We start from the raw sequence: 27,866 nt of genomic DNA on the forward strand, positions 1-27,866 counted from the left end.
CCCCTTTCCCCTCTGGAGGGGGTATAAGGTAAGAATTGTTTTATGCTGTTAATACAAAATGACATGAACAAAGGTCCCGATTATCTTATGATGCAAAAATACAAACAAAACAATCTCCACAAGCAACATAAAATCCAACCAATTTAGCGGATTAAAAAATCAACATTTTTGTCTGAAAATTGGTAATATTTTTAATATAGATCTTATAGCGTTCTTCCTGGAAGGCACGTACCGCCAACGTAAGACAAATTTAGAAGAAGATTTCTTCATCTTGCCACTGATACCAATTATGTTAATGTTCGTGGTCAGATAACAGAGTTATACGCTAATACCCAGCAAAAATCCTAATTACAAACCTCCTTTCCCACCCACTATTTTAACAAGGGCATGTCGCGCGAAATATCTGGTTATTTTGTAACCACTGAAATAGGTAGATGGTAACCACTGAAATAAGTAGATACTGAGTAGATTCTGACTACTTATTTCAGTGGTTACAAAATAACCAGATATTTCGCGCGACATGCCCTTGTTAAAATAGTGGGTGGGAAAGGAGGTTTGTAATGAGGATTTTTGCTGGGTATATCCATAGAAACCCTATTCTAGGGTAGCTTTAGTCAGCGGCCCATCATTTATAGTCTGGCACTATAATATTTTGCTATACGTATTAGTTTCGCGATATTTTGAATATATTTACTTACACTTAAAATATAGGTTGTACTCACAACAAAAAATTTTAGTCAAATGTTCCGACTTTCGAAGATATTCTTAAGAAGATGGCGTTCGAACGAAACAAATTGGTTGCAGAGATATAGCCCCGAATTTCTTTAAAAACTCAATATTTAATGGGGCCATAAAATCCGAGCTGGATCTGACACAACAAAACCCAACTAGGGTTTCTTGTCGTTTGGGTCTGCACTTTCAAAAAATCCTCAGTTCGAATTGTTTGTACAAGATTACCTTTAAAATGTTGCACAGTGATATATACCCTCCATACATGTAAAGAGCAACTTCAATTCAATTTCAAGCAAGAACAAATTAAAGACTGCTTCTTTATACTTATATTAAATAATGTGTAAAAATTTCAAGAGATTTTGTTAATTCGTGTCTGAGTTATCTTCGCCGCCGACTTCAGAAAATTCATTTTTAGATAGAAAAAAAAAACGATAACCCAACGGCCCAATCTCTGTCAAATTTGTCATATACTTTTATTTCAAAAAATGGAATAAAACAAGGTTATTTTCATAAAAGTTACAAGTCTAGGAGTTCTTAAAAGACAAATTTCTTTTGCAATTCTATTTTAAAAAATTAAAAAAAATTATTCCGAACTCATTTACAATTTTTTGTATAGATGTTAAGGAAAACATTCTGGTTTCAAATCTGTTCGCGTTTACAAAATTGGTCGATACTCGCAAAAGTTATTGCGGTCTTTTATTCTTTTATAAAGAAAAAATATTTTTAAATTTCTTATTAGTTTTAGTGAGAAAATTTATGTACAATATATCAGTAACAGCACCATGCATCAAAATTTCTAAAATTGGTTTTTATTTTCGCGGGAAATAGAAACAATTTAAAAAATTTAAATTTAAAAAGCATGTTATTGCGAATTTGTTAAATTCCGTTGATGCACACCAGCTTTTCGGATACTGAAAAATAAATTTCTTTTAATATCTGTAGGTATTTTTAAGTTTCACTCTGCGGTCAAAATATGCCGTCAGTTGCATCACACAATGCAAAAAACCTTGAAGTGGGTAAAAGTCGCGCAATGTGGATTAGGGTTATGACGTTTTGCCTTTTTTTCTCAAAAATGATTTTCTGTAGGAGGAATGAATAAACTTTTGCCTACGTATGACTAAATTAACATGTATTTCATTTATCTATTAAAAAAGTTCCCGCACAAACCACTTTAACTTTTGCCAATTATTGACTAAAATAACTCTTATTCCATTTTTGAAATAAAATTAAATATGTATATGTAAAGATATGATGATAAAATTGGTAAGAAAACAAAATGTTATGTCATTTTGGTTATGTTGTGTTGTTCTAGTAGTACGTTTATATATAACCGGATTCAACAAACCCACTGGGTTTCAAATGTCAATTCCATTGCTTATATTTCAAATAAATCCTCATAAAGAAGGTTAACCCTGCAAAAAGCTATATTATAATCATGGCCTAAAGTTTGTTTTCAGTTATATCTGCTTACTGTGACTTCAAAAAATTGTCCAAAATGCTGATAAATAACAAATTTAAAGTCATTTTGTGAGGAAGGTTTTTTTCATCGAATCACCTTATAATTGAGATTCTATCTAATCTTAGGAAAACGTTCATTAAAATATGATACAGGGATATAAGGTTGTAAAAAAAACATAACCCTAATGTGCATACGATTTTGATGCGCATCCAATTTCAGTAGCACCCATTAAAAATACGTCAACATACACCATTCAAATAGATTCGTCATGAACCGCGGACACACCTTTTCGAGAATATTATAATCGCGTATAAAGGATTCCATTTGGGTAAAAATAATCAAAGTAATTGGCGGTTTATAATGCGAATTTATCAAAATATATTAATGCTAAATTTTTATATATTTCTGTTTTTTATATGTTTCTGTTATCGTATCTATATCCGCGTTTTTAATGGATGGATTCGAACGCGGAAGGACTCAATAGATAGACAAATATACACAAAAAAAAAAAATTAAGAAAATTTACGCTTAAAATTTTACACTTTTCATCCAATTACTGGAATTATGCTCTTATCACCCTCATGAGATATACATCAAACGACGTGGAATCGCGAGGTCTATAATCCTATAATTAATTTTGGATAGTATCTGATTACGCGTCTGGGTTATTATAAAAATTAAAAAAATTACAAAAATTTCGGCTTCAAAATGTCAGAAATATAGTGGTCACAGCGAAAAATCACACATTAAAAAATGTTGCCCAAATGGTAAAAACTATATCGCGAAGCTTTACCAGAAATTTGGAACGAATATAAAAAGCTTGTTGGCTTCAACACATTTTTAAATATTTTTCTCCCTGAGGGCGACACTGCTTCCATGTAGAAAATACGTATTTTATAGTCTATAATTACTTATTTTTCCTACAACACTTAATTTTATACAATTGCATTCATATTATATAGAATTTTTTAACAGTTCGTGATTTATAAAACCGTAAACCTCAGCTTCAAGTTTTGCAAAACATTTTTGAACTTTCCCATACACAAATATGAATATCAGGTTGGAGAATTGACATACATATCTACCGTCACTAATGAGACTTGAGTAAATATTCATATTTTTTCAGATATTAAAAACTATTGTAAGACCAACTTCCTCATTCGAAAATATTAGCTTACAGCTTGTTTTTTGGAGAGCTCGGGCCCCCGAATTGAATAATGTTCATACACTTTTTGAACATTTTGCTTTCAAAAAGTCATTTCCCAACTTTTTTAGACCATTTACTTATTGGGAATATTTACCCATTAATATTGCTTATAAATATTAAAAACACTACAACAAATCCATAATAAATAATGAAATAAAAATAAATAAAATCACTTATAAATTTAAAAGCTAAATAGAAAAAAACTTGTTCAAGTAATTGGAGTGGGATATTGAAGCTTGATATTATCTTTGTAATTTTTGGCGTTTTTACCGGAAAAATTGTTTTAACATTCACTGGCAATTTTCGCTCCAAATTATCCTAATTACACCGAAACATGTTTATTTTTAAAATTGTACTCATTTAATATTAATCAACTTCCTATATTTCCCACAACACAATATTTTCAAAATTCATTCACAACATAACAAATTAGTTACAATGACAATGACATTTATGAGACAATCTCCAGAAGAGCAAAGGAAAAAAATATGAAAACAAATGACAATGACAATTTTGTAGGCGGCCTTGAATTAAGTTTTAATAGTAGACAACGTAGACGGAAGGAGCGACTATGTGGTGTCCTATATCAAGAATGAAATTTATTTTTAGTAGAAAAATACATGTATTTCCAAGTAATTTAATAAATCACTTTATATTTGTTGTATAAAAGTGAAAATTTGAAAAATATTCTTAAAGTAGTAAAACTATTTGAACATTTTGCTTTTTTGCTGCTAATTTCTGGAAATATTTTATTTTGTAGGAGGTTGAGTTGGTTGGTTGCTGGTCGTTCGTTTGTTTGGTTGGCTGGCTGTTGATTTAAGTTTGTTTTCATTCTTTGCATTATATTCGTTGAGTTGCATTTCTAAGATATTGCAAATTTTATAAATTTTGAAGGCGTTACCTATTTTTTTTTGTCGTCGTTCTCATCATTATTATTTGCGCGTATAAGTGTGAGTGTGCACCATACATTCAAAGGCGAAAAAGACAAACAACAATCTCTTTTGAGGGAACAGTTTTCCTTCAAAAAATCTATAAAACTTGCTATCACACTAACACTATTACATTAGAAAAAAGAAACTTATAGAAGAAATATAGGGAAAGCAGTGAGCAAGAACTAAGCTGTAATACCAACAACAAGCTAGTGCTGGTATTTTGTTGTTGTTGTTCGTTCTGAAGTGGGAACCTTTTTTCAAATGGGTGGTAACACCACCTCCTCTCAAGCTTGTCGTCTGTGCTTAGTAGCAATGACTTCTTGTTTTACGAACTATACTACAACCAACTACAACTACTACTGCGCATCTATTAGTTAACCCGTGTACGGAAGAAAAGAAAAATGAGCATAATTTTGGGTGAAAAAAAAACAAAAACACGAACAAAACCTTCCCGACCCGAACCGTCCATTGCCTCCAACATTTCTTTACATCTGTAGTTCTTCACATTCCTTGTAACTTAGTTCTGTTGCAGTTGAGCTTTCTTCTTTCTTTCTGTTAGAATGTTAAGTGAAGTGAATGACGGACGACAAGAAGTACCACCGCCAACCGTTAAACATCCAAAAGAGTACTACAGCTGTTGTTAGCTGGACTTCCAAGGGAAACCCTTAATTTTGTTAGGTTTTTGAGTTGTGACTCGTTTTACTCACAATGATGTGATAAAGTTTACGTCTTGCTCTTCTGCTTTCTGCTGCTTCTTCATCCTCTTTTACGTTTAAGTTTCGAACAATAAGGGTCTCTTACACCTGCCTTTGTGAGAAGGTTCTTGTTTTGTTGTTAGTAAAGTATCATCATAACCATTGATGTGGTTGTTGTTGTTGCTGTTGTTGTCGTCAAGCAATTTCTACTCAACCCAAATCACCACCCACTTTTTAGCTTAGTTTCAGCAGCAGCAGCAGTCCGACATCAGTCCTCTTTTTCGGTGTGTATGATATATGGAGCCGTCGGGTGTTAGAGGCAGCAAAGAGATGTCCATATCATCATACTAAACAAACCAACCCACTGCTTGGAAATTGTTGTTGTTAAGTTTTTGCCATTTTTTTCCAACACTCACACACACGTATGTATGGGTGTATGGTAAATGACAACAACGACGTTTATACTTCAACGTCTTGGTCTTACTTTTTGCCATGCTTGAAATGTTGGATTCCTTGTGAGCGTGTGTTTGTGTGAACGATGGAATTGGGAGAGCTTACCAATAGCTTGCTAAATGTGGCCAAGTGTGTGTGAGCCAAAAAACATCTACTACAACTACAAATGCCTGCCTGCTGAGTGCTTGGCTGGCTGTATGAGCCATTTATTTGATTTTGACTGAAATCTTGTGATGCAAATGTGCCACCACTCACTCACTCATTCAGGCGAATATAACAAATGGGGATTGGTTTTTGCTAAATCACACAGCCAGCAACAACAACAACAAGGTGGGTAAGGAATCCAAATAGGAAGAATAGAGCAGTTTGGCCTGAGAACTTTAGACGCTGGCGCTTTTCTTTGGTTAGTGAAAATGCTTGTTGCTGTTTTTAAGCGTGGTGTACAAGGGAGTAAAGTGGGGGGTTGGGGGGTCATAGACTAGCTTGTATTGAGTTTTATGGGGAATTAACCAACAACACCAACAAATGTTAACATTTTGTGCCTTTGATGAAAATTTTGCTCATTGCAGCTTGTCACTTTTTATGTTTGTGTGTCTGATTCTCGTTCGTTGGTTCGTTCATCAGCAGCCAAGTGATTATAAGCCGTCTCATTTCATCTAAAGACAAATAAATTTCAAATAATGGCAAAAACAGCAACAACACCATTAATAACAGCAATATAATGGCCAAAATTCTCACCCACAATAATGAGTAATAATATTTTTACTCTTTATTAACGGTTATCGGGTCTCTCTTTTTGCCAGTTTTTGGCAATAATTTTTGTTTTTAATAAATCATTTTATTGAAAATAAAATTGATTGAGTTGTTAACGCTTTCCTCGAGCGGGAAAATTTACCAATTACCATTAATTTTCCCCCCAATAAAAATAACATAAATTCGCCGCAAGTGCCAAGGCCTCTCTTAAGTCCAACACTTTGTATTGTTTTGGGAGAATAATACTCTTTCTCTCCCCCTACTCTGGCTCTCTTTATTTGGTTTACTCCAATATTTCGCATATTTTTGATGGCAGCAATAATAATGATTTACTTTTTGACAAACACATGCGCTTTTTATCTGTCGCCTTATTGTTGTTGTTGATGCGGTTGAGCCATTAGCCTCGTAAAACCGAACAGCCATCTCTTTCTGGCTTAGGAAAATTTATGACACTCATTTAGTAAGAAAAACAGGTAGTTTTCCTTGTCTTGCGCACATTTCAACGAAATTTATTTCAAATGAAATTTAATGGCACAATTGTTGCGCTCCTTGGCCACACACATACACTCGCACACACACAAACATGGCAAAACATTTGCCTACCTCCTAGGCGAGAGTAAATTTTACTACCACCACAAAAATGAGTTGTTTTTCCCATACAAATCCGCACACACACACACACCAGCGGTACTGCTACCTAACATTGAGAACTGGCGAGTATCTGTGTGAGGTAAGGAAAGATACAACACCAGTGTGGATGTGCGTGCGTATGACGAACGAACACCGAGTACTGTGAGTGAGTGTGCAATTGTGTGTGTTTTTGTTGTTGCTCTGCGGTGCTGTTATGTTGTTTACCCCCGCCAAGTTTAGTTTTCGTTGTGATTGACAAGCCCAGTGTGTATTTGCCTTCGAAACGCGTACGACGTGCTGCTGTGCTGTGTGGATAGTTACACCACGATCGAGTAGAGTAGTAGTTAACCAGAACAGATGAAACAGACCAAACAACACATACAATAAATATAATAAAATACAACATTTTTTTCGGTAGAGTCTTCTCTCGCACAACGGCAGAAGAAAACAAGAAGACCGACGACGACTACCAAGCAAGCAACCACAACAAACATCAATTCCAATCAAAAAAGATCACAACAAAAATTTTTATTTTTATTATTGAATGTAACAACAACACGACAAGACATACAAATCACCATCATCAACAACAAGATTTTGCTAGAAAGAAGAAAAAAGCAAAACAAGAATCAATCCCCTAAAACGTGTTAATAAATTTTGCAAAAAAAAAAAATTATTTTTATTTTTGAAAAAAAAAAGAAATTTAAAAAAGGGGCCGTGAAAAACTTCAAAAAACACAGCATAACGTATGCGTAATATTAACGGCGGTAACGCGTCTAAAACTAAAAATTGTGAAAAAATATTAACAAAATAAAAATAAAAAAACCAAAAAGCCGTCGCTTTTTTGGTTCCACAAAAAAACGCGCGCGCGATTTTTTCCTCTTCGGTTCGGTTTAATTTTCGTTAATTTCGTTTCGGTTCAATTTCAACTATACTGAGTTACAACAAACCCAAAAAACAAACTGGAAAACTGTGATAAATACAAAAATTCTGAAATTCTTGGCAAAAAATTAAGAAATTTTCATTTCATTTTCAAACACCAACAGTGGTATACGACAACAAAAATTCTTTTTGGACTTAAAAACAAAAACAAATCATAAATTACAATAATAAAAAAACAACACAAAACATGGATTTATGACCGACCCCCAAAACCCCCCACACACAACAACAACAAGTAATAAATTATAAGAAAAAGCAACCAAGTATACTACAACAACAAAAGTCATGCTTAAAAAATAATCAACAACAAATTGTATACGATTTTTATTAAAAATAAAAGAAAAATAAAAATTATTTAAGAAGAAGAGAAAATTCTATAAATGTGCCTAAAATAAGTCAAACCCATAGAAGAAGAAGAAGAAAAAGGAATTACAACAACACCAGAAATCACCTTTATCGTCAAGTGACTAGTGTTACCAAAACAAAAGAAAAAATTCTATTACAACTTTTCAAAATAAAAGCAGAGTAACCTTAAACCTCCTCCACAGTGTATTGAAAAAGAAAATCCAAGAAAAAAGAAAGAAAAATCTACAACTCAATTGTTGAGATTGGTTGTAGTTTTGTGTTTAAGTTTTTTAACTTTTTTGTTTAATTTTTAACAAAAAGTGGCACAAATCGGGTTGGACACCGCTCCTAGAGCATTAATGGCTCAACCTAGGGTAAGTATTTTGACAAAAAACAACCATGAATTTAGTTGCAAACTAGGGAAATTATTGTGTGAAAAAAAGCGATTAGTGAAATGTTGAAATAGCGACGGCATTTCAATATGAGAGGCAGTGTGAGAAAATTCAAAACACTTTTTTAATGAGAATGAAAAATCAACGTTTAATTGTGTTTTGAAGCCAAGAAATAAAATAATTTTCAATAATAAGTTTGAAAATGTTCAAAAAATTTGTAAAGGAAAGTGCAAAAAATAGTGTGGCTCCTCTCAAATTCAAAATATCTTGAACAAGACTACTTTAAGGAATCTTCGACATAGGTGAAAATATTTAGGCCACAAATTTTAATGTGTATGAGGATTAGTTCCTGTCCTAACTTTTCAATTCTGCATCGAAATTTCCCATTAAAAGAATAGTTTCAAAATAATCTACGAGTTCCATTCAGATAATCATTAGGCAAGCTTTCAAAGAACTAAAACTTCAAACTTATGTTCTCATCTCCCAAAAGAATCTTCCAAATATTAGTTAAGTTTAGAAAATAAAACTAATATTTTAGGAATCAGTTTCCAAACAAAACAAGGTTTCGAATCATCTACGAGCTCCATTCAGAGAACCATTAGGCGAGCTTTCAAAGAACTAAAAGTGCAAAGTTATGTTGTCACCGTCTAATAAAATCTTCCAAATTGCGGTATATATTTTCCCCAAAAGTTTAGATAATTATTTTAATATGCATCATGAATATATTCATGGCTTATTCAGAGTCCAAACTCAACCTCAAATTGTTCCTGTAAGATCATATTTTAGGTGTCATGACTTGTTCATTTTCCAAACTGAACCAAAGTTCTAAAATCTTCTACAGATTTCTATCTGAGAGTAATTCGGCAATCATTTTGAATTTAATTTGCCATCAATTCTATTTTCTAAAAGCCCTAACAAGAACTTAGAGTTGTATTCATGCCTTATTCAGAGTCCCACCGTCTCAAATCTTCCTCAAATTGTTCCATTTTGAGAATAGAAAAATCATCATTACTTGACTAGTTCCTTAATTAAGCCAAAGTTTCAAAATCTTCTACAAATTACATTCAAATAATTCTTGGAAATATACTCACGCTTTTTTCGGAACTCGAACTTCTCAAATCTTCCTCAAATTGTTCCATTTTGAGAATAGAAAAATCATCATTACTTGACTAGTTCCCTAACTAAGCCAAAGTTTCAAAATCTTCTACAAATTACATTCAAACAATTCTTGGATATATACTCACGCTTTTTTCGGAACTCTAACTTCTCAAATCTGCTTCGTTTTGTCCCGTTTAGAGAATGGAAATATTATCATTATTTAATCAGTTTCAAAAATAAAACCAAAGATTCAAAATCTTTGGCAAACTACATTTAGACAAATCTTGAAGATATATTTGTGCCTTATTCAGAGTCTGAATTGTTCAAATCTGTTAGCTATTATCCCCTTTGGAGAAATTAAAGCAATATTTCAAAATCTCTTATGAATTACATTCTGAGAATTCCAAGAGTTAGTTTGGCAAGCTTTCTGTGTTGATTTTGTAATGTTTCTGATTATGATTTTTTTCAACTTTTCAATAACTATTTCAAATCACCCTATCTTCTAAATGGCTTTCAAAGAAGTTACTCTTTAAAAAATTTAAGTTTTTACATTTTTACAATCTTTTACAATCGCCTAGAAATTGCCTCAAATTTAAAATATCTTTGCTAAGGTTCATTTTTAGAATTATTCTATCGTCTAAACATCTTCCAAAGAACTTAAAAAGTTCCACTGGAAACAATATTTGCTTGTAGGTGAAATACGTAACAGAATAAATCTGCAGCTCTACATACTTCTAAAATCTATGAATTGTCTCAATTTTGAAATAGCTTGGCTAAAGCCCTTTGTAAAAATTATTCTCTCGTCTAAATATCTAATTTAAAAATTACCAATAGAAACAGTACTTACTTGAACGGAAATATTCTTTTTATAATAAATCTCCGCTCTTCATACTTCCAAAATCTTCTATAGAGAACCTCAATTTTAGAATAAAATAGTTATATTAGGAGTCTATTTAATTAACAACTATCTTCTAAAAATCTTCCAAAGAACGGAAAAAAGTATCACGGCATGCAATATTTGCTTGTCCATAAAAACATTTCCGCCAGTATCTGGTTTCTGGAAGAGACATTGCACATTGAAATATTTATTTATATACAAGAAATGAAACAGGATTAAAAAATAAATATTTTAGAAAATTAAAAAGATTTTTTCGAAATGTTTTCTACCGAAAAGTAATCACGATGCAGATTTAGTTCAGTTCTCCATAATCTAACTTCTGGAAGACACAGTGCTCTTTACAATATTGTATATATGAAACAGGATTAAAAATTAAATATTTTAGAAAATTACACAGAATGTTTTCCAAAAAAATCTTCTCCAATCACGTTGTAGATTTAGTTTAGTTATCCATAATCTGGAACAGACTTTGCTCTGTACAATATTGACATATTTATGCATATATAAAAATTGAAACAGGGTTAAAAAATAAATATTTTGGAAGAATCTTCTCCAAACACGTTGCATATTTAGTTCTCCAGGATATTGATTTTTTAAGATATTGATATTTTGTAAATATTTTCCCTGAAGAATCAGTTGATCAGATAGCATCAACACATCAAAGATTTACTTTAGAAATTATTTTTAAGATATTCATAATAATTTCAAATATTTCAATGCAAAAAGTGAGAAATTACTAAGCTTCATAAACATTTCGAATTAAATTTATCTTCATAATTAACTTCGTTATTGAAAACAAAAATTAAGTATTTGAAATTGATTTTCAATGATAGCAACTAATATTGGAAGTTGACCGAAATATCATCAATAGGATCTATGGATTGAAGAACAGGCAATTTCCCTCAACTCCCTAAAGGTTATTTCCAATTGTGTAACTATTTCTTTCATTTTATTGTCAGAAATAATTTTGTTTAACGCCTTTCTCTTCAAATCACCCTACCTTAGTGTATATTGACCAAAACCCCCTGCATACTTTTAGGCAAAATGCCACCTAGCGTCGGCACAACACATGTTAAGGTCCCAATTTGATAATTTCTCATAATCTTTGCTGCAAATAGCTTTGTAAATATCTTAGCTAAATGTTATTAAACATTTTCATCCGTTGTGATCTTCATTTAGAGTGTTTTTTGCCATGTTATTTCATATCAAAGCTCATTAGCTCTTGTTGATTTTCATTGTTTATAAGAAAACAAAAAATTGTTATTTAATATTGCGATTATTATTATTGGTGTTATTATTATGGCTGTTATGGCCTGCTTTTTGGAACGGAAATTATATTTAATTAAATTAACATGGATCATGGCATGATATTTGGCCAAACATAACAATAGGACCCCTTCTTCTTTTACGACGAGAGAGATCCCCCTGAGTGATGTTAGAGCGATCGCCTCAAAAAGATAGACAAAAATAAAAATGCGTGAGCGTTTGCGTAAATTTAACAAAGAAACACAACAAATCCAAAATAACATCAGAAAAAAACGCAAAGCTAAAAAAACTAAAAATATAAGAAAATAAAAAAATAAAGAAGTAAAAATACGTAGTGAAAAAAACAGAATTTTGTTTTAAAGAAAATAAATTGCGTGCTGATGGTTCATTTAATTTAATGAGCAACAACGGCGGTCGGTGGCGGCGTGCAGCAGCAAAAGCGCACCACAGCTCGCTCACACAACAAAATATTCATTTAAGTGAACACTTTTGTTGTATAGTATGTACGTCACTTGTACTTAGTTGAGTTACGAAAAAAGCGTTTCTTCTTCAGTTTCTTGTGTTGGTCTCCTTTAAAACGCCAAGTAGTTGTTGGAAAATGCCATTTGTTTTCTGTTTTGTTATGTTGTGTTTCGTTTTGGCTTAAATTAAAAGTAATTTGAGGAAAAAATTGAAAATGATTAAATTAAATAACATAAAACATTATACATATGTGTGGCAAACGTTATTACACTTTAAACAAAGAAAAAAGGAAGAAATAATTCAATTGGAGTTTTTTGTGTTACTTGCAAAATTTTGAGATTAAACAAAGATGCCCCCTGCTTTCTTTCTTTTTCCTGCAAATCATTAACAGTTTAATGTCCAGCAATATTCTTTAACACGAAAGTGTCCCTCGCTGTTAGTATTTTTTGGTAATTTATTTGAAATTATTCAAAATTATGGGTTTTTGACCAAAGAGTTGTTAAGTTGAGGACATAAACACTTTTAGGTTCTCGAGAAAAAACGGCACCCATTTTTTTCTTTGTCACGTTTCTTTTTTTTCTCTTCTAAAGAACCTCAAATAAAGTTATGTGTCTGAGTGTCTTTTGTAATTATTTTAAGTTTAAACACATTGTCCTGTATTTGTCCATCAGGGCCAAATTGTTAGCACCCGTCCTTGGTTGACACGCAATTGCCTCATCATCATCGTCATGATATGACCGTCCTTTGGTAATTTTCTCTCTGTGTTGCAACATAAACTTTGTTATGCAAATATGGAAAGTTATATTGGCAACAGAAATTCCTTTGAAATTATTTAATTTTCGTAATTATTTTGTTTCATTTTAACCTATTCCAAAGTGAAGCTAATTTGTGGTATACCTCAAAGTTCTGCCAACACTCAATATTCAAAGTGTGGCAAGCCAGGACACAGAGAGTCAGGGAAAATATAGATATTTGCACACAATAAACCACAATATTGAAATTAAAATAAATAACAGGAAATGGAACAGGAAAACTTCGATTTCAATTTAAAATTCCACTGAAAGTTCAATATATAACAGGGTATGAATTAACTTCAGCAACACATTTCAAACCAAGTCTTGATCATACATCGACTTCAAATGGTTCTATTAAAATATTAAAAAAATTTCCCTACATCATTCCTATGTAAATTTCAGCTGAAATTCCTAGAGGATCATTCCACATGTTTTAGAGGTTTTTAGGGACTTGATTTACATGGAAAATAATTATGAAAGCAGAGCTCCAAAAATTCAAAACGCTTTATTTAAAACGAAAATATGTTCCCTTATCATTCCAATGCTCATAGAAGCCAAACTTCCTACAGGGTCATTTCAAAGTGGAGCCAATGGAACTTGTTTCTTGTTATTTTATTGGAAATCACCTGTTATTTGCTCTTTAAATATTCGTCATCTTCGGTTGTTTATTTAGTTTTAACAGTGTGGCCCTAAACTAGTTTAAATTGATTTCAGTTAAACTGTTGTTAATTGTTTAAATAAATATTGTTTTGAAGATTTTGACTTGGCAATAAACATGTGTGTGATTTTTGAATGGACAGTTTCATACTTAATTTTATTGGTTATTGAATTGTTGAAAAAATATGGTTGTTTGCTTGATCGTTTAGCAGATCGGTGAAAAGGTGTTAATTTTTTTAAAAATATATGACTTCTTGGCATTCCGAGGAGGGATTTGTTAAACAGAAAAGAGTTAAAAAATATTTAAATTTAAAAAAAATGTGTAAAAACTCGAGCAGGCGTTATTTGTGGCATAATGTAACGAAAATGGTAGTGATTTTATGTCATTAAAATATATAAGGAGTAATAATATTAATAAAACTGGAGCATTTAAGGAGTTTGATAAGTTTCTAAAATGCTAAAAATCGAAATTGAACATTGTGATGGTAGTAATTTTGCCTTGGAAACCAATTTTAAAGAAAGCGATTTTATTTTTTGTTGTGCCTGAAAAACATAATTTTTCTAAAATTTTAAAATAATATTAAAAAAATTATATGAATTTTTTCTCATAAGTTCTCTTGATAGACTTAACTGTTCTCTAAATTTTTATACCAATCTCATAAAAATCCTTCTCGAATTTCTAAAGCTATAGCCGTTTTGGTAAAATGAGGCAAAGCCATTGATATAAAATATTTCAACATTTTTAAAAAAAATAAAAAATAAGTATGCAAAATTATTATTTTTAAAAATCCTAGATAAATTCTTTTGACACATTTAACTGTTCTCTAAATTTTGATACCAACCTCATTAAAATCCCTCTCGAATTTCTAAAGTTATAGCCGTTTTAGTAAAATGAGGCAAAGCCATTGATACAAAATATTTCAAAATTTAAAAAAAAAATAAGTATGCAAAATTATTATTTTTAATAATCCTAGATTTTTTGAAACCTCACATTGTTCTCGAAATATTCATGGCAACTTCAAGCAAATCTCTCCAGAATTGTCCAAGTTATGGCCATTTCAATGAAATAAATCAAACCCCTCAAATTGTGGCAAAGCCATTACTTTATTATTTCTCACAGTGCTTAAATAATAAAAAATATTTGAAAAATTATTATTTTCAAAAATACAAATTTCCTAAATACCCCTGAGAGCTCCCTAAATTTTGATGCCAACTTTTTTAAAATCCCTCTAGAATTTCCTGAGTTATGACCATTTTTATAAAATTACTCAGTTAACAAAGTTCAGTAACTCCGTGTGCAAAAACTGCTGCATACTTTTAGGCAAACTTTGAAATAAGTTAAAAATATTATTTTTATTTATTTCTCTGTTTTCAAATAGTGAAAAAATTGCAAAAAATTAAAAAAAAAAAAAAATCCAAAAATATTGTGAAGTGATTGAAATTAATTTTCTGTTATTAAAATTTTGTGTTCCAAACCAAGTTTATTGCCTTCTAGTGTGTGTTTCGCCTACATTTAAATAAAACTAAACGAAAAACATGTAGAAACTAAATTGTTTTAACATGCCTTAAAAATTAAGTGTCTTAACACCAGAAAAAAAACATAACAGCAGTAACAAAAACAACAAACAACATTAGGCAAATAATTTAGGCGTTTACCCATAGAAAACCTGAAATCACCAACAAGGAAGAATTCGAAAAAAATGGGAGTGCACGACATTTGTCTTCTAGACCAAAAAAACAGAAAAATATCAATAACAACAACAACAAATTAACAATGATTGGAAATTGTAATCAAAAACATGGAAAGGAATATTTTTAGGTGGTTTAGGAACACCCCAATTTCTAGTCAAAGTCAAATTTTCCCAGTTCATAAAAATTACAAATTACGTACAAGGATTTTGGAAATAAATAAAATTGTTAACACTTTAAAATAAGAATTTTGTAATAAGAATAAGAATATTGTAATAAAAAAAATTTAATTAGAAAATAAAATTTAAAAAAAAAAAATAAATTAAAAATTTAGAAAAAATAAATAAAAGAAAATTTTAAATTAGAAATTAAAAAAAAATAAATTAAAAATTTACAAAAAATTATTTAAAAATTAAAAAAAATAAATTAAAAATTAAAAAAAAATTGTTATATCTTTAAATTGGATTTTTTTTAGATAAATATGAAATGTAACAAATTTAAATTAAAATAAATAAATTTTAAATTGAAGTCAAAATCAAAATAATATTTCTAACACTTCCAATTAACACCACATTAAAGGGTTTTCATTTTTAAAACTGGAATTTTAGTTTAAATTGTTATTGTTGTTGTTAAAGGTTTTTTTGTTTTTGCTTAGAAATTTTTAGTTTAAATTGTTATTTTCTGTTTTCCATTTTTTTTTTTTTTGCTTTGCTTCCACTAAAACCAAATGTTCCATATAACCTTTAAAGGCAAATTGTTGCTTTATTGCAAAACCACTCTAAACTGTCTGTAAATGTGTCTGGTTTTGTACTATGGTGAACAAAACACCTATGTATGTATCTCTGAATGCAAAATAACAACAGCAACAACAATTGTCGGTATATAGTCTCCATATATATTGTTGTTATGTACTCCAATTGCATTTGACCTAGGGATAGAAGAGGTCTGTCTCTTCTAACACCCGCTCGTTATTTTTGCATAGTGCACACTTTTATTTTTCTATGTGTGTGTGTCTGTTGGAAAAATGCAACATTTGCATAGAATCATATGGGTAGATGTCTCCCTCTGCCGCCTCTCTATATGTGCAATTTTTATTAGGCTGCTGCAAAAGGTTAAACAAAACATCACCATAAGCTTTTTGGGTTTTGGGAATTTTCTAACGACCTACAAAAAACAAAAAAAAAAAATATTTCCATAAAATCCCCCTCCACCTCGCTGTAATGCTTGTGTTCATTCATTGTAACAAAATTTGGAAAACTATTCTCTGCATTTTGGAGTTTTGCTGCATACAGCAGAAGCCTGCATATTTGAATATTGCCACAAAATTGCAAACAATTCGCAATATTGCAATCGGAGAGCGTGTGTGGAGATATAGAACACCCAAAAAAAAAAGGAAAAAAGCTGCATAATGGTGTGGCGAACACTGGTCAAGTTTTGTTTTTCCATTTCAAGTTCAGTTGTTTTGTTGTTGTTGTTGTTGTTGTTCTTTTGGGCCTAGGCCTAACCAAATGAAATATTTTTGTTTATAAGTAAAATATGTTTTATGCATATTTTTTTTTCTTTTTGGGAGGGTTCTTCCTCGGGTTTTTATAGTTCAAATACTAGTCATAGTTTTGCTATTCATTGCTATGCTTTGTGTTTTTGCTTTTTTTGTTGTCCGTCTATGTTGCCGTTGTTGATATAATGTTGTTGATAAAACAGCTTTTCTATGACCATGCCATGACAATACAGGAGGCATATTTGTACTGTTTGTTTTTAGATGAAAGTGATTAAATGATTTATGACATCAAATGCTAGGCTTCTTGCAGCCTAACATTGTTGGCTAGATGAGTGACTGGTTGGCTAGATGGCTGCCTGGCTGGCTCGAATTGGTATGCCTTTGTGCCACCACAATAGGCCATAAAATGTAGAACAAAAAGAAGAAAATAACAATTGAAAAGAAATTTCTAAAAAAAATTTTGTGGACCTTTTAAAATGGCTTTAAAGGGAGAAGAATTTAATTTTAAAGTAATTTGGTAAGGCATGGAATATGAAGAATTTTGGCAAATTATTGCAAATTTCATTCCCTAATATTTGGCTATATGTGGCCATAACATTGAAACAATTTTAAATTGATAAAATATTCCAAAAATGTTGGGCTTTTAAAATTTATTTTAAATAAGAGGACAGTTTCTTTTTACAATAATTTTGTGTGGCCTGGAAGTTTGGGGATTAAAAATGAACATGTTGCTGCAACATTGAAAGAAATTGAAAAAATTCCTAAAATTTTGGACTTTTAAAATGCCATTTAAATGAGAAGAATTCAATTTTATTGTAATTTTATGTGGCCTGAAATTTAAAGAATTAGGGCAAAATAATGCAAAGTTGTTCCAATGTTACTTGGCAACATGTTGCAGCAACATTGATAGATTACCTAAAATTTTAGGATATTCACAAATTACATTAAAATAATTTTTAAAATTATGGGAGGAGAGTTTATTTTTTAATTAATTTTGTGGGGCCTGAAATTGTTGAATAATAATGAAATTGTTGCAAATTTATAGGGTTACATCTTGCAACATTAAAAGAAATTGAAAATATTTCCTAAAATGTTGGACTCTTTAATTATTAAAATGAGGAGAATTTAATTTTAAAGTAATTTTTTGTCACCTGCAATTTAAAACATTGGGCAAAATAATGCAAAGCTGTTCCAATGTTACTTGGCAACATGTTGCGCAACATTTAAAAATTTCCCAAAATTTCCGAATTTTAAAAAATGGTTTTTAAATAAAGAACATTTGATTTTAAAGCAGTTTAATAGGCCCAAGAATTTAAAGAATTTTGGAAAATATTGCGAAATTCAAAAATTTATTTGGCAACATGTTGCTGCAACAATTTTATTTTGTTATAGTGAGTTTCATATCCAGAAAGAACAACAGCAATTTTCAGAAAAACAAAACTAATTTTTTGTTTAAATTTTTACTTCAGTTTCTAGCTAAATATTCGAATAACTCCCCAAAAATCTTGGACAACATGTTGCTGCAACAATTTGATTTAATTATAGTTATATATATATCCGGTACGAAAAACACAAATTTTTAGAGAAAAAAATCAAATTTGTTAATAATTTTTTAGTTAAATTCCTAGCTAAATATTACAAGAACTTCCCAAAAATCTTAGGCAACATGTTGCTGCAACAATTTGATTTAATTATTTCCATTTTATGGCCTGGAATAAAACAACAACAGTTTTGGGAAAAGAAATCTAAATCGTAAAAATTTCTGCTTCATATATAGACTAAAAATTCAAGAAAACCTTCAAAAATTTTTGGCAACATGTTGCTGCAACAAGTTTTTGGTTTGTGGAACATTCCCTGAAAATTTTTTATTAGTGATAACAGCAATTTAAACAATAATTTCAAATCGTCAGGAATTTATATTTCAAACCGCAGCCAAAGCCCATCAACATATTTCCAAAAGTCCTCAGTAAAGAAAGGTTCTGTAACATGTTGCAGGAAAAAAAATTATGTTATGGGATTTCCTTGTTTACGGTGTTCCCCGTTTGTTTATTTTTTATTAAAATTTAAATAATACAGTTTCTTTACGAATTGAAGGGGATTTCTCTTTTAAACCCAGACAGAGGCCATCAAAATATTCCCAAAAGTCCCCAGTAAAAATTCTGCAACATGTTGCTGGAAACAAAATTTTGTTTTATGGCTTTTTCTTCTTAACGGGGAATATGTTAAACATTTTCATATTAAATTTTAAATAATAAAATTTTCTTTTTGTTGTTGTTTTTAATTTCTTGTTCCCTCCCCAAAGAATTTTGCGTGTTTAAATATATTTAAAACATTGTTTCTATAACAAAAACATAATCGTTTTGAATATTCTAATAAGTTTTCGCTAGATTTTCGCTTAAACTTAAAACATAACAACAAGCAAGACACTTAATAGTTAGGAAACACGTAAGTTTTTGGTTAAGAAACTTTATAAAATAAGGTTGGCATGGATCTTCAAAGCCAATACATACATATGTATATAAACATGTAAGAGAAACATAATATTTCATATTTAGTTTCTATACAAAATCAAGTACCTTGAATTACACGTGTTGTTTAGTTTTTTTAGATACTTGCCAAGTGGGAGGTATTGTTGCTCTAGATCACGATGATGATGGTGACGATGATGAATTTCTCTCCCCCTACAAAGTTTTTGTAAGGAATTTCTTTAAGAATGTTGTTATAGAATATTCTTGTTTTTTTTTCGTTTTTGGTTCGCTTCGTCTCACAACAACATACTTGCATAATAATAGGAATTGACGTAGTCTGATGATGGAAGAAGGCAAACAACTAAGCTAGCATGTGGTAATAGAGTAGTAGTAGAACATGGCATAGGAATGGTTGATTGTTGTTCGTTCGTTCATTGTCGTCGTCATTTTGCTGGTTATGAGTTGTTTTGTGGAAATGTCAAAAACACACATATTTTCCAAAGGCAAACTGGCATATTCTTCTTTAATGTAGAGGCCAAATATTTGGATGGGTGGGTGGAAGGCACTCAGCTGGTCCCCCAAACACCACAACAATTGTGGGTGGGTTGCTTGGCTATGGGCTTCCAAAAAAAAAAAAAACTGAAACCAAATCAATAATACCAACCATACCACCACACTCTATAAATATTTCAATGACAAAAATATGTAAAAAAATAAATCAAAATTCCAAAAATCAAATTCAACCAAAAATAAACTTGTTTTATTTTCTTTTCTTCTTTCTTAAAGAATATTCAATTATGTAAATTTATAAACAACATAGCTCACAAACAAACAAAAAAACATAGCATACACATTTATCTATATCAATTTCATTTTCTATAGTTCAAGCCACATTATAAACTTGAGGTCATTATCTGTGTTTTTTGTTTTAACTCTTATGGGCCAAGAGCCACAGTAGACCATATTATTATTGGTTTTGTTGTTGTTGCTGTTGTTTTCGTAAAGGGTCATTGGCTATAATCACAAAACTAGTTTTCTTTCTCCTCTCCCCTCCCCTTATTGTAATGTTTTGTTATGAAAATTACTAGCCAAGAAATGCCGCCACGAGTGAAAACCAGTAATCACGTGTTAGGGTCTTAAGTTTAAAAAGCCCCACCGAAGAAGAAGCAAAAAATTTATAAATAATTTTGTTAAATAAAACGAAATTTCTGGCATATAAAACAAAACTTCCACAGATATCAAATTTTATGGTAAATTAATATGGCCAAAACCATTAAGAAAATGAAACAAGAGCCCCAACGAAGCAGCGAAAAAAAAAACAAAAAATCAAATTAAAATATTTTTTTGTTTTGTCAAAAATAAAATAAAAACATTTTTTTTGGGGGGGAACATAAAAAATCAATTAAAGAAGACAAAAAAAAATATGTTATAAAACAAAGACAAAGAATTTTGATGTTAATATAGAGATGGCATAGAAAATTAATTTTTCACAGATTGGCAATAAAATAAAAAATAAAAATACGCAGAAGGCAAATATATTTAATTTTAGGTTCGAAATATTAGTTTTTGCTGATTTCATAATTTCAAAGTCTTTTTAATTCTATTCCAGACCTTTTTCACCTTTGTACATCTCATTTGATGAGGTTAAAGGCTTTGCAACATGTTGCAGCATCATTCAATGTACTTGAATACAAATTTGACTTTAAATGTTATAACATTTTTGCTGATTTCAGGTTTCGAAGTCTTTCTTATACTATTCCACACCTCTTTCAGCTTTTTACATCTCATTTAATCAGATTAAAATCTTAGCAACATGCTGCGGCATAATTTAATGCACTTGAATACAAGATTGACTTTAAATCTTTTAAAATTGTTTGCTGATTTGAAGTTTCAAAGGTTTTCTAATCCTATTCTGGACATATTTTACCTTTCTACATCATATTTGATAAGGCCAAAGTCTTAGCAACATGTTGCGACATCAGTTAATGTACATGAACACAAGTTTGACTTTAGATGTTATAACATTTTTGGTGATTTTAACTTTCAAAGTCGTTCCGATCCTTTTCCGGACCTCTTTCACCTTTTTACATCTCATTTGGTATGGTGAAAGTCGTAGCAACATGTTGCAGCATTATTTAATGCCCGTGAATACAAGTTTTGCTTTTAAGTTCCCATTTAAGTTAATTTTATGAAATTTTTGCTAATTTTAAAATCTTTCTAATTTTATTCCGGACCTCTTTTACGTTTTTATCAATTGATGCAGTTAAGGTTTCAAATAGCAACATGTTGCGGCAACATTTAAAGTTTTTATATAGTTTTCCTATCAGGGCAAATGATATTACAAATATAGGCTGATATATTTCCTTAAAACAATTTTAAAAACTCCCACAACTTCAAACTTCCCTTAACCCTTGCTCTGACTTTTACAACATGTTGCTGCAACATTTGAAGCTTTTCATTTAATTTAGTGTTAAAAATTTGCCAATTTGTTTCTTATAAATTTGATAATCCTTTCTAAAGCTCCTTTAAAATGTTTAATAATTTCTTGAAACCCTTTTAGAAGCTTTCGCAACATGTTGCTGCAACATTTGTTGTTTAAAATAGCTTCTGCTTCTTTCACATTTTAATTTCTTTCTTTTTTCTCAAATCACATTTGCCCAATACTTTTTAAAACGCCCTTACACCCATCTCCAGTTGTTTGAAATTTCTTATCTCACAGCTTTCACAACATGATGCTGCAACATTTAGTGTCTATCTTCCTTTCTATTCCTTCAAGGGCGTGTTCAAATGCCATTTCGTTTGCATATTTATTTATCAAGTGCTTCCAAAGTTCCTAAACAATAATTTTAAACTTTCTTAAAAGTCCATCAAGATGTTGCTGCAACATGTGATAGGTTTCTCTAGTTTTCCCTTAGAAAAAAATCGTGTTTCCCTCATTTTTTTTCATATCCCTAGAGAACCTGTTCCTTCTTTCCAATTTCCCTCAACATGTTGCTGCAACATTGCTCATCAACTTTTCTTTCCCCCCCGTAGCATTTTTAATTTAACCATTTTTTCCTGCTTTCGCTAGCCATGGAATTTCCTGTTTCCTGTTTGTTTCGATAATTTCATGCAATTTGTTCTGGACTCTCTCGCCAGCAGTTGCCTTCGTTTTTTTTTCTTTGCTTTATTTTAAGCTGAAAATATTTTTCTATGCCAACAACAACGACAATGTTCACAAAACTTCAAATGCAAAAAATTAGCATAACAACTTTATAGTTTAACTGCTTTTAGACAATCTTGCTTAAAGACTTTTGCCGGGTTTTATGGCTGCAACAACGACGAACATTAGTTGTAGGCAAAGAAGAAAAAACAAATCACAAAAAACCTTTTTGGAGTATTTAAGGCACTATATAAAGCCGAGGGGGAGGAGGACAAAAGCAACAGAAAGAGGTTATACATCTAAATGTATGTAAGAGAAGACGTCGAAAAAACAACAGCACCAGCAAATGACAAATATCTGAGCCGCGACTTTAACCCACAAAACTTGAACAATAAACAACTTGCAGCCGCCGCCGTCATAGTAAAGCAAACGACGACAATGACAATATCCCCAGAAAAAAAAAACCGTAGCCGTTTTTAGCGTTTTTTCTACGTCTTCTTAACTGCACATGGCAGTTAATGCTGCTGACATTTTTTCCTTTGCAATTGTTGTTTGGTCTTCTGCTAGAGTTAGTAGCAGGGTATCTGGCAGGCAGGCTGGCTGGGTTGCTGTCGTTGAAGTTTTTTTTTTTTTTTTTGCTCAGACTTTGGAAATGCATGTATGTGAAATGAAGTCTTTTGCTAATCTTGTGTATGTATCTGGAGGACAATTTTTTTTTTGTTTTTTTTTTTCGTTGATCAGGCCAGCCTGCCTGCCACTTTGCCGGTTGTTGTAGTTTCAAGCTGGTTTTGAAAATATATGCAGCGGATATTGAGAAAGGTTTGCTGCTGTTTTTTTTTGTTCCCTCTTTTTCTGATGAATCAAACAATAGCAGTAAAAATGGGATTTTTCCCCCGCATAACAAAAAACCTTAACTCTTTGCTGTTGTTTGTTTTTTTCTGGGCCAAGATTAATATGTGAATGTGTGGAGCAGTCAGTCGTCCGGGTAATGTTGCAGGTGGTTTGAATGTCAAATACAGATAATAATAGCGGGATGCCAAACCATATGTCCCCCTCTCTACAGCTCTTGGCACAAATATGAGTTATACCCTTCTTTTTCTTCTTTCTTTCCCTTGTTGTTAGTACAGATTTTAATCATTAACACTTGTTTTTCTCAAGGGCTCTTGACTCTCTCTCTCTCGGTGTTTCCATACCTAATAAGGGGGCTTAATATGCTTCTTTTCCTTGTTGACATTTTTACATCAATGTGTCAATTGCTGCTTAAGACATTCAGCCAAGTTGAAGTGAAAAAAGGCCCAAAGATCTCTGGCAAATGATAATTCAACAAAACGCCCAAACAACCTGGAAACATTACTCATAAGTTTGAGGGTTTGTTGTGGCTGGTTGGCAGGGAATCAATACAACAACCTGTGTCTGTGTGCCGATGAGGATGATGATGATGAATCTCTAAATGGCAGCAGACAACAATCCTGTGTGATTTCGTGTTGAATGACAACGCCTTTTGACAAAATACCTTTTGCAAAAACAACAACCTAAGTATTTAACAACATCAGCAGCAACAACAACAAACAAATTTTATATGCAGTGTGAACTCTCAAGTTGAAAAGTTTTGTATTTTATAAAACTGATAAAAATCTTAACAATCATCAGCAGTGAACGTTGTTCATTTTGTGGTGTTATTGTTGTTGTTGTTGCTTTTTAATTCTTTCTTTCCAGTACTCCATACTTGCAATCTTAATAACAACAACAACAATTTTTGCTATTTTACCAATGTTTACTGGGTTTTGCTTGCCATGGGAAGCAGCCAGCCAGCTAGCTGATGGACTTGTGGCTGAGTCTCTTTTTTTCAAGACGTGGTTAACATTGTCAAGTTTTAAGTTGCTGTTGTTGTTGCATTTTTACTTAAACGTTACGTTAATAAAGTGGCGTCAAAGAAGTGTTCAGTACGTTGAATTTTTTTAAAACCGTTTAAAAAACCTTTTCATATACGGATAAATAGATAGCTGATATGTAGATGTGTGTGTGTGCTTGAATATGTCTGTTTATAAACAAAACAAATCATTTTGTACATTTCGTATGCAAAAAACGTTAAGACGCTTGAAGTTAAGGCTGTTATTACAAGGTCAAGCTTATTAGTAGTGTTGTTGTTGCTGCTGTTGTTTCTCCAGCATTGTTGCTATTATGGTTGGTGGTGTAGGAGAGACACAACTAATGCTATGTACGTTGACGATTTGTCAAAAGATATGCCAATGCTCCTCTGGCTGTATTGTTATTGTTGTCTTTTGTGTTTCTGATGATGATTTTTGTTCATGATAAGCTTGTTTTTATTTTTGTGATAAATACACGTTTTTTTGGTGGCCCAAAGTTGTGTTGTTACCATGGTATTATGGGTGACAAGAATTCCATTTTGATTTGGTGTGGGAATATTTCATGAGTTCATGTTGTTCCACATACTTTAGCGTGACACACAGGGGGAAAGACCCTAAACAAAGATCTTAACTGGAAAAAACTGATAAACCTTAAAGCCAGCAACATGTTGCTGGAACAACATTTTGAGACAAAGTTTGATTTTAATTCAGCAGATCACTAACGATCTTAAAAAAGCTTCAAAATCGTATTTCTATTCTACAATTTCCCAGAAACTGCATGTGCAACATGTTGCTAAGCAACATGGAGTTAAAATTTTCACCACCAAAGCTTAATTCACCAGAAGCTCTCAGATTTTATAGTTTAAAATTTTCAATAATTTTTCGGAATTATTTTCATAACAAATTAAGCAAATGTGACGAAAAATGTTGCAGCAACATGCTGCCAGTGCATATAAAGCTTAGACTGGGACATGAATATTATTTTCTTTATTTTCCTTGGCTTAGAATTAACAGTGGCTTTGAATTCTTCCAGATTTGTAAATGTTGCATCTGCAACATGTTGCTAAGCAATGTGGGGCTAAAACTTTCTTTGGTCTTGGATTCATTAGAAGCTCTTAGATCCTATATTTTAAAATTTTCAATATTTTTCGGCATTATTTTCATAAGGAATTAAGTAACTGTAAAGACAAATGTTGCAGCTACATGTTGCCCGTACAAAATATCTCAGATTGGGACATGAATATTATTTGCTTTATTTTCCTTGGCTTAGGAATAACAGTGGCTTTGAATTCATCCAGATTTGAAATAAAAAATGTTGCAGCAACATGTTGCCAAGAATATCGACTTTCAACTATGGTCAAACTACTTCAAATTGAAACCTTTTGCTGTATGTTAAAGATATGTTGAGCTCAAAATTCATTTGTTCCCATTTTGATTATTTTTAATTTATAATTTGAATAAACATGCTGCAGCAACATGTTTCCTAAAATCAAATGCTTTGTTAATGGTCATAGCTTCATGAGAATGAAATCTTATTTTTTTCCTCGAAATATTTATAGCTTCTGATTATTTCTTACAAATTTTCTAAAATCGTTAATATTTAAAATTAAAATAAAATGTTGCAGCAACATTTTGCAAATACTTAATAGCTTTATTTTTGTTTCCAGCTACTTGAACCTTAAATCTTCTATGATAAGGTACGAGTTTTGATATAACAAATTCCCTTGGGTGCAATTAATATTTTCGCAACATGTTGCCAAACATGGTTGAGATATAATTTTGTCCAAAAAATTATGAATTTTCAAAATTTTCTGCCTTCAGAGCATTTTTAGAATTTATTTTGTATTTTTTGCAACTTTTTATATTAAAAATTAATAAAACATTAAAACCTATGTTGCAGCAACATGTTGCCAAAAGACAGAAAGCTCAATTTTGGTCTATATACAATGTTTCTCAACAATTAAGATTTGTGGGAGTATTTGAAACTTCTTCATTCTTCATTCTTTTGTATTTTTTTATATTAAAAATAAATAAAACATTAAAACCTATGATGCAGCAACATGTTGCCAAAGTCAAAAAGCCTTATTTAAAGGTCGAAAATATCTTTTCAATAAAGTAGATTCTTGGAAGTATTTGGAATAACTTCTGGCTTCTATTTTACATTCTTTGGAATTTTTTAATTAAAAAAGAAATAAATCAATAAAACCTATGTTGCAGCAACATGTTGCCAAAGCCAAAAGTTCTAATTTAGGTGTCTAAGCAATTTTTTATCAAAAATTTAGATTCCGGGAGTTATTTTTGGACCTTTTCACACAATAATTTTCTTTAAAATATTATTTAATACATATTTATTTATCTTTTTTGAAAAAAATCTAATGAAAATATTTTTTGTTATTTTTTTTTAAATTTTCAGTATGACGATGGCCTGCATGGCTATGGTATGGATTCGGGTGCTGCAGCAGCTGCCATGTATGATCCACATGTTGGTCATCGGCCGCCTGGATTACAAGGCCTACCATCACATCATTCACCACACATGACACATGCTGCTGCAGCAGCGGCCACAGTTGGCATGCATGGCTATCATACAGCCGGTGCGGCTGGTGGCCATGGTACACCTAGTCATGTATCACCGGTTGCTAATCATTTAATGGGTGCAATACCCGAAGTACATAAACGTGATAAGGATGCTATATATGAGTAAGTATTTATAAACAACAACAAAAATAATTTATATAACTAATTAATAATTTATTCAAATAAAAAAACGAACAGCAAGAAAATTGGTAATTTCTTAAATTGCCAAAAATTTCACGCTCGTGTGCTTTCTACCTTAATTTCTTCCCCTCCTTCCTTTTTAGGGAGAGCCCAAAAGGGAGCAGCCTTCCTTTCTGTGTGTGGTTTTTTATTTAATTAAGGCATTTGAGGGCCTTTGTAGGCGTTTTTTGTTGATCTTTTTCCTTTTTTTTTTTGTCATGGCATTGAACACACGCGCCTATACTCGCTCCTTGGCAAAATTAGGGGTTAGCCTTAAACGTTTTTTTCGGGAGAAATTATAATAGAAATTTATTGGAGGAGAGGTGCTAATTTTTTGGTGTTTGGTATTTCCCGTCCTCTTTCTTTAAAAAAGAACAAACACCCTTTTTTCTCCATCTGTTTGCACACATCAATCATAATTTTGAGTTTTTTTTTTTCTTTTTTTTTTTGTTCTCTTCTGACCAAGAAGCCAATAATTAATCTGTTATTATAAGAAAATAAACAAGGCTAGGCCTTATTGGAAAAAAGAATTGAAAGAAGAACATTTTCACCCTTTTCTCTGTTGTCTGCCATTTAACAAAATATGATTATTATTTGTATATTAATTTAAACCACTTGGCAAACATCTTAAAGAGTGTTAACTACTTGTCACTTATTATTGACATACAATGACATATTTGTCATATTTTGTATTCATCATGGCTTGGAAAGCAAGGCAAGGCAGGAGAT

The 27,866-nt window shown here is 31.4% G+C and overlaps 1 protein-coding gene and 1 long non-coding RNA gene across 2 annotated transcripts in view; one reads left to right on the forward strand and one right to left on the reverse strand.

Moving 5' to 3' along the window:
* The first annotated feature begins 7,099 nt into the window (after positions 1–7,099).
* Positions 7,100–27,866, forward strand: part of hth (Meis homeobox homothorax) — a 221,760-nt gene continuing 200,993 nt past the window's right edge. The window contains exons 1-2 of the mRNA XM_073961543.1: positions 7,100–8,522; positions 26,794–27,080. Of these exons, the coding sequence (XP_073817644.1) occupies positions 8,508–8,522; positions 26,794–27,080 (302 nt within the window). The 5' untranslated portion in view covers positions 7,100–8,507. The remainder of the gene's footprint in view (positions 8,523–26,793; positions 27,081–27,866) is intronic.
* On the reverse strand, positions 11,629–15,733 carry LOC141389676 (uncharacterized). Its single transcript, XR_012409140.1, has 2 exons — positions 14,793–15,733; positions 11,629–14,539 (listed from the first exon to the last, which is right to left on the reverse strand). It is a non-coding gene; the product is annotated as an uncharacterized lncRNA (long non-coding RNA).

The sequence above is a fragment of the Musca autumnalis genome, unplaced genomic scaffold, assembly GCF_047663935.1.
Source record: "Musca autumnalis isolate F117 unplaced genomic scaffold, ASM4766393v1 scaffold_1, whole genome shotgun sequence".
In the NCBI taxonomy this organism is placed as follows: Eukaryota; Metazoa; Arthropoda; class Insecta; order Diptera; family Muscidae; genus Musca; species Musca autumnalis.